This window comes from Cynocephalus volans, chromosome 2 (genome assembly GCF_027409185.1).
Source record: "Cynocephalus volans isolate mCynVol1 chromosome 2, mCynVol1.pri, whole genome shotgun sequence".
Taxonomy (NCBI): domain Eukaryota; kingdom Metazoa; phylum Chordata; class Mammalia; order Dermoptera; family Cynocephalidae; genus Cynocephalus; species Cynocephalus volans.
The window spans coordinates 133,381,846-133,389,594 of record NC_084461.1 but is presented as its reverse complement, the minus strand read 5'-3'; the positions used below and the strand labels follow the sequence as shown (position 1 = coordinate 133,389,594).

Genomic DNA, 7,749 nt, shown 5'->3' with positions numbered 1-7,749 from the left:
TTCTTCCGATGTCTTGCAATGACCATGTATCTCGTGACACTTATAAGAGCTGATATTCAAAGAAGACACTAGCTGTCACTGATTTCTTATTCTTGCAAGTATTTTGTTGGAAAATTTTTAATCATCTAAAGGAGGAAGAGACTTCCTGGAGCTGCCGGCCAGGGAGCTGGCTGCACTCAGCGCAGGAGCCAGAGCCCGCGGCCACCGCCATGTCCCACCAGACCAGCATCCAAGTTTCCGTGCCACAGTCCATTTCTGATGTCAGTGCTTCCATCTTTGGAATGGAAATCAGTAAGCAGAGCAACTTGTGATTGGATCATGTAGGCAGGCTTCAGATTCCTGGGATTGTAGTGGGTTAGAAATCTGGATTCTCCTTTGATCTTAGAATAGGATTTTTAAGTAATCCATGAATGAGCCAAAAGACTCCTTGAGTAGGGGACAAAAGTCCACAAATAAGTTTGGCAAAAGCCATCTAATCAATTCTAATCACTGTTTAGGGATGGGATTGTGTACTTTGACTGTTTTAGGTTGCTGGTTTGATTCCGGCTTGAATGACTATTGACTGTTTAACCTACTGATTGTTCTTTAGATATGTTAAGAAAACTGCTTGAATGCTGTTTACATATGCTAAAGAAATCGCTGTAGGAAGTATATAGAAAAGAAAATGTTTACTAAGGACAAGCTGTTTGTTGGTGAATTGACCTAGCTTTTTACAAATTACATTCTGGAATGTCACACTGTTAATTTACTGCTGTTACTAGTTTTACACTGCCTGTTTTTATGTCCTTCTTTGATAATTGAATCAACTGATTTATCTTGTGAAACTACCTTGTCCTGTCAATAAAAAGAAAGGCTGGTTTTTGAATCAGGGCTGCTCCCCTGATGGGTGGGAGTCCCTCCAGGCCTCATTGATGGTACTTTGAGAGTGAATTCTTTCTTTCTCTTTTTTCCATCTCCGTTACACAGAGGAAAGTGTAACATGGGATAAGGACTATGATTCCTTTGTTTTACCCCTGTCGGAGGACAAACAGACATGCTATAAATTATTCAGGTTAGATTCTCAGAATGCTCAAGGATATGAATGGATATTCATTGCCTGGTCTCTAGATCATTCTCATGTTCGTCAAAAAATGTTGTATGCAGCAACAAGAGCAACTCTGAAAAAGAAGTTTGGAGGTGGCCACATTAAAGATGAGGTATTTGGAACAGTAAAGGAAAATGTATCATTACAAGGATATAAAAAATATTTTCTGTCACAATCTTCCCCTGCCCCATTGACGGCATCTGAGGAAGAATTACGACAGATTAAAATTAATGAGGTACAAACTTACATGGGTGTGGACAACAAACATCAAACACCACAAGGAGTAGCTGAAAGGACGAGTCGACACCAGTTGACATCCACCAGAGAGAGCTCGTTTATTAGGCGGCACACACACATATATATAGGGCTTCTAGGGAAGGCTGATTGGCTTAAAATACAATCCCTACTTAGAGGGCAACCAGCGCCATGATGGGGTGTGGCCGAGAAGAACTTATGTGATCAGGGTGTGATCCCTTGGGGCATTTGGGTCCTTACATTCCTCAGTGTGATCCCTTGGGGCATTTGGGTTCTTACATTCCTCCCTTTTTCTTGTTTTAGGAAAGGGGACGTTGAAGTCATCAAGCTACTTCCTGCTGAACTGGGGCGTTGTGGGGGGGGCAAAGGGAGGAAGGTACATAAATACCCATTATGAAACCCCAAAGGAGGGTGGAGAAACAAGTCATTTCAAAAGGGGAAAAGTCCATAGTTAGGGAAATACCGACCATGATCTGGAGGAAGGCGGCCCTTTTTTGCCTTGAGGGGGGATGAAGAAGATGGAGATTAAAGCTGAGTTGGTGATTGTGTTACCCTTGGTGTTAAGCAGACCACGTTCTTTCCATATGGTGGCATGAGAGAGAAGTATATGAAAGACATATTTGGAGTCCGTATATAAGTTAAGAGATTTTCCTTCAGCTAGAACGCAGGCTCTCGTGGCAGCGATAAGTTCAGCCTGCTGGTTGGTAGTACCCTTGGGTAAAGGTTGGGCCTCTATAACCGAATCAAGGGAGACTATGGCATACCCTGCGTAATGAGTGTTTCCTTCCTTGAATGAGGACCCATCCGTGAACCATGTGAGATCAGCGTGAGATAGGGGTCCCTCAGTGATGGAAGAGCGGTAAGGTATAAAATTTTGAAGGCTTTCTACACAGCTGTGCATAGGGGTGTTGGGGGAATCTGGTATAGGCAGTAGGGTGGCCGGGTTTAGGGGTGGGCAGGTAGTGAAGGATAGGGTGCAGGATTTTCCAGAAATGAGGATAGGAGGGTTAGGATTCTGGAAGGTGGGAGGGATTGGAGAGCCTTATAGGTAAGGAGGTCTTTGAGGTGATGTGGTGAGAGAATGGTGAGAGGTGCCCCAAATGTTAATTTGGATGCCTCTTTATGCAGTAACTGCCCCGCTGCCAAGGCTCTTAAACAGGGTGCCCAGCCTTGTACAGTGGGGTCTAATTGTTTTGATAGGTATGCTACGGGGGCAAAGGAGGGGCTGTAATTCTGTCCTAGAACGCCCAGAGCTTGTCCCGTATTTTCATGAACATAGAGGAAAAAGGGTTTAGTTAGATCAGGGAGATGAAGTGCAGGGGCTGTTAGGAGGGCCTGTCGAAGCTTGAGAAAAGGGCGCTGAGGTGAGGAGAGTAAAGGTTCTTCAGGAGGACCCTTACTCATATTATAGAGAAGTCGGGCTAGTAAAGAGAAATTGGGGATCCATGCTCTGAAATATCCGGCTAGACCCAGGAAAGATAGGATCTCTGTTTTGGTTTAGGGGATGGGCAGGTCAGTAAGGAACTGTTTCCTGTCCAGGGTGATTTCCTTCTATCCCGGGGAGAGGAGAAAACCAAGGTAGGTTACAGACGGCAAGGAGATTTGGGCCTTGGCAGGGGACACTCGATATCCCCTACCGGCTAGGAAGTTAACCGAGAAATGGGTAGAGGTTGCTGGGACCTTGGAAAGAAGAGTGTATGGATTTGATACAAGAGGTGAATGGGAATGACAGCGGCGTTAACAAGGCAGAGATCTTGGACGAGACGAAAGGCGCCATTAGGTTTTTTTACAGTGAGTATGGGAGTATTGAAAGGGGAGCGAGTGGGACAGAGATACCCCTTTTTTAATAGGTCCTGAATGATGGGGCTTAACCCGAGGAGGGCTGTTGTGGTTAATGGATACTGAGCCTGACAAATATATTTGGAGGGGTCTTTTAGTTTTATGTGTACAGGGGAACACTGGGCCAGAGTGGGGCTGGCAGTGTCCCAAACTGTGGGGTTAACAGGGTGCATCAGGATGGGTAAGGGCTTCCTTGGAGGGGTGGGATCAGTAGGATCTTGGGCTTGAACTAGCGCTAGGAGGAAGGAAACGGGGGAAGAGAAAGAGGACAGGGGCAAGGTAATGGAGGCTTGAAGTCGAGATAGAATGTCCCAACCCAACAGGGGGACAGGGCATTGTGGCATGACTAGAAAGGAATGGGAGAAAACGGATTGAGTGCCTTGAAGGAAGCAGGTTAAAAGAGGGGTTTCTTGGGGAAAGATTTGTTTACCTCCTACCCTGACTACAGGAGAGCTGCTGGAGGTGGTGGGGCCTTTATATTCCCTTAAGACCGAAAAGGTGGCTCTAGTGTCCAGGAGGAAAGATATTGGGTGGCTGTCCACAACCATGGATACCCTGGGCTCCTGCTTTGTTATAGAGATGGTCGGGAAGGGCCCAAGGCTCCTTCAGTCCTCCTCAGCGAGGCCCACCATAGGTGGTGTCCACGGTTCAGGGGACTGTGGGGCAGTTGGTCCCTCACCCCTTTGGGCGAGGGGGCAATCAGATCCCCAATGTCCCTTCTTTTTGCATTTTGGACAAGGAGTGGTGGGTGGCCTGGGGGTGGGGCAAGCCTTTGCCCAATGCCCTTCCTTTCCACATTTAAAGCAGGCTCCAGGTGGAGGCTTAGAGGTGGAGGCTGTGGGAGGGTGCCCAGGGGGTTTGATAAGCCGGGCCAACATCTGGAAGTTGGCGTGGTCGGCCTTTTGTTTTCGTCGTTCTTTTTCCTCCTCCCGATTATGAAAAACCTTGAAGGCCACTGACAGGATTTCGGTCTGAGGGGTTGCAGGACCCTGCTCTAATTTTTTAAGTTTAGTTTTAATGTCGGGGTAGGATTGGGCCAGGAAATAGGTCATAAGGACATGCCGGCCGTCTTCTGAGTTGGGGTCTAAGTTAGTGTATTGTTGAAAGGACTGAGTTAATCTATTGAGGAACTTGGAGGGAGTTTCCTCCTTTTTTTGGACAATTTCTTGAAATTTTTGGAAATTGATGACCTTGCGAGCCAATTTTTTGAGGCCAATTATTAAGCAAGAGGCAAAACGGTCTCGAGCCTGGATTCCCTAGGCTGTGTTATAATCCCAATTAGGTTCCTGTTCTGGGACTGCCTGGGGGCCTGGCAGGTGATTCGGATTGGTACGATGGGTGTCAGTGGCATGGGTTTGGGCTGTATCCCAGACCCTGCGGCGTTCCTCGGGGAGGAGGGTATTGGCTAGGAGCATGAAGATGTCATGATGTGTGAGGCTGTAGGCCTGCAGGATCCATTGGAATTCTTTAATGTAGGTGGTAGGGTCGGTAGAGAAAGAGCCTAGTCTTTTTTCTAATTCTGTAAGGTCAGCTAAGGAAAAGGGAACATGGACCCTAACTACTCCTTCAGCCCCAGCTACCTCACATAGTGGGACGATTGTTAAAGGAGCAGGGGGAGGTCCTCGGGAACAGGTGAAAGGGGGGCTTAGTGGGTCAGGAGTAGGTGAGGGTAAAGACGGGGGAGTGGATGGCGCAGGAGGTGCAGAAGGTGATGCAGATGACCGGGGAGGAGGAGGTCAGTAGGGTGGGGGTTCATCAGCAAGGTCGAAGGTGGAAGGATCGAGGGGTGACTGTGAAGAGGGTTTACAGGCTAAAAGGACTTGAGAGGGAGCACAGGAGGAGCAGAGGGTGGGGTTCTGAGCCAAGAGTCGAAAAGCCTCGATGTAGGGGATCTCCTTCCATTTTTTTAGGTGCTGGCAGTAGTTAAAGAGGTCGCGTAGAATGTTAGGCCCCTCAGGAGGCCATGTGTTTTGATTATATAAAGGATAATAAGGCCAATCTTGTGTGCAAAATTTGGTAAGGAGTTTGGGCTTAATATCTGGCCTCAGGGAAAGATTGGTGAGGTTCTTCAGAAGGCATTGAAGTGGAGAGTCCTCTAGGGAGGAGGAGGAAGCGCCCATTCTGGTCTCTTAATGGGAATTTAGACAGAAATCGGACAGAGATTTAGTGATAGGACAGATCCTTCGGCCGGTTGGGAAAGGCGGGATCCTAGAGGGCGTCCCCAGTAGGTCACGTCAGTCCCGGCAGGTTCAGGTACGAACCAGGAGGAGAGAAGGGAGGTGTGGGTCGTCACTCAGACCTCCACTTCTCTAGGGCAAAAGCCCGGTGCCTGAAGGAACCTAGTGCCAGGATTTTCTGGTCGGGTCCCGGACCCGGCAAGTGGAGAGAAGAGAGTGGTGGACAGGAGGGTGAAGGAGAGAACAGAATGGGGCTTTTAACCTCCAGAAATGAAAGTAAAAGTTTACCGGGGCTTTGGAACCTGTTATAGTTTGGGAATTTATGGTGGTCATGAAGACCGTGGTGGGGTGGGGTATGGGCGTTAGGGGCTACCGGACGATCCAGACTCCCTGTGGTAGCCTGAAAAAGGGCTGGTGCCCTTTAGGAAAGGGGGCTTACCTAATGATGAGCTGGTGGTGAGTGGAAGGAGCCAGTGCCAAAAAGAATGGACGAGGGTGGACCGTCAATGGTGAGCGGTGGAAGGGAGGCTGGTCCTGGCAGGATGGAGCTCCGGAGGGGCGACTTGGAAAGTGCTGCCGCTGCGATCCGAAAAGTGTCGCTGCTCGAGAGAAGCTCCGTCCCTGGTTTCGGCACCAAATGAAAGGACAAGTCGACACCAGTTGACCATCCACCAGAGAGAGCTCGTTTATTAGGCGGCACACACACACATATATATAGGGCTTCTAGGGAAGGCTGATTGGCTTAAAATACAATCCCTACTTAGAGGGCAACCAGCGCCATGATGGGGTGTGGCCGAGAAGGACTTATGTGATCAGGATGTGATCCCTTGGGGCATTTGGGTTCTTACAGTAGCATTTCCTATTTCTCGAGAAGCTTTTCAGGCTTTGGAAAAGTTAAATAACAGACAGCTCAACTATGTGCTGTTGGAAATAGATATAAAAAATGAAATTATAATTTTGGCCAACACGACAAATACAGAACTAAAAGATTTGCCAAAAAGGATTCCCAAGGATTCAGCATGTTACCATTTCTTTCTGTATAAACATTCCCATGAAGGAGACTATTTAGAGTCCATAGTTTTTATTTATTCAATGCCTGGATACACTTGCAGTGTAAGAGAACAGATGCTGTGTTCCAGCTGCAAGAGCCCTCTGCTAGAAATTGTAGAAAGACAACTACAAATGGATGTAATAAGAAAGATTGAGATAGACGATGGGGATGAACTGACTGCAGACTTCCTTTACGAAGAAGTACATCCCAAGCAGCATGCACATAAGCAAAGTTTTGCAAAACCAAAAGGTTCTGCAGGAAAAAGAAGAATTTGAAGACTAATTAGAGGTCCAGCTGAAACTGAAGCCACTACTGATTAAAATCACTATATTAAATGTGGCAATACTCGTTTTTTAAAGTCCAGCTTTTAGTATAGGAGAACTGAAATTATTCCATGTTGATATATAGTAGGTAAAAAATTGCACTTTTTGAAAAATAGCACTTTTCACGTCTGTGTGTTTTTAAAATTAATGTTATACAAGACTCATGATTTCTATTTTTGAGTTAAAACTAGAAAAGGGTTCAACATAGTAATGTTTAATTTTGTCACACTGTTTTCATAGAATGTTTGTTCTATACTTTCACATAATTCTTAAAATTTTATACAGTTGAGCAAGTTCCAGAAAGTCTAATGTCTCAAAGTAGATATACTTCTTATTACTCCTTAGGGAGACACCTGAATTTTTTTTTAAGACAGAAAGACCTTAAAATATTCATAGTACTTAATGATTATGTTAAGGATCAGGTTAGATTATTTTCTAAGCTAAAAATTTAGTGTGCCTAAAAAACGATGGAAGTTGCTTACTCTGAGGAGCTGTGCTAACTCTATCAGACTGTGGGAACATGTCTGCAACTTTTAGAAACAGTGCTTTATTGCAGCAGTCTTTTCTATTTGATTCTCTGGTTTTTCATGGCATTGAAGTTCAGCTTACTCTGAAACTTTAAGGTTACTAGATATTTCCTAGACTGCAGGATTTCTGATGGCATTGAAGGACTTTAGACAGCTTTAGTAAATTCTCTATCTAGTGCTTTAGAAAATTTCTGTTTCCAGATTGTCATTTCATCATAAGTAATGTAAGGCCAAATATTTATGTTTAGATTGAAATTTGAATTAATATCATTCAGAAGTAAACAAAACTAAAGTTAAAAATGCTGAAAAACTTGTAAACATCAAGATCAATTTTTTTTCTCCAAAACCATGTATTTATAGGTAAATTGTGTTCTTTATCACTTTTGAGCAAATATTCAGATTGAAAATTGTTTTAAAGTCCTAGTTCTTAGCTTAACACAGATAACACTTAAGAATCTTGTTTCAATTAATACCTTATTTCAAAACATATTTA

The 7,749-nt window shown here is 45.1% G+C and overlaps 1 protein-coding gene across 1 annotated transcript; it reads left to right on the top strand.

The window, feature by feature from the left end:
* The first annotated feature begins 1,130 nt into the window (after nt 1-1,130).
* Nucleotides 1,131-6,681, top strand: LOC134370984 (twinfilin-1-like). Its single transcript, XM_063087940.1, has 2 exons — nt 1,131-1,383; nt 6,209-6,681. Exons 1-2 carry the CDS (start codon nt 1,131-1,133, stop codon nt 6,679-6,681), a joined length of 726 nt encoding a protein of 241 aa, XP_062944010.1.
* Nucleotides 6,682-7,749: the final 1,068 nt, after the last annotated feature.

Bases quoted from the DNA above. Each gene is read 5' to 3' on its own strand.
- LOC134370984 (XM_063087940.1), top strand. From the start codon at position 1,131: ATGTTGTATGCAGCAACAAGAGCAACTCTGAAAAAGAAGTTTGGAGGT. The intron at 1,384-6,208 runs GTCGACACCAGT...TTCTTACAGTAG, and splicing joins AGGAGTAGCTGAAAGGACGA to CATTTCCTATTTCTCGAGAA.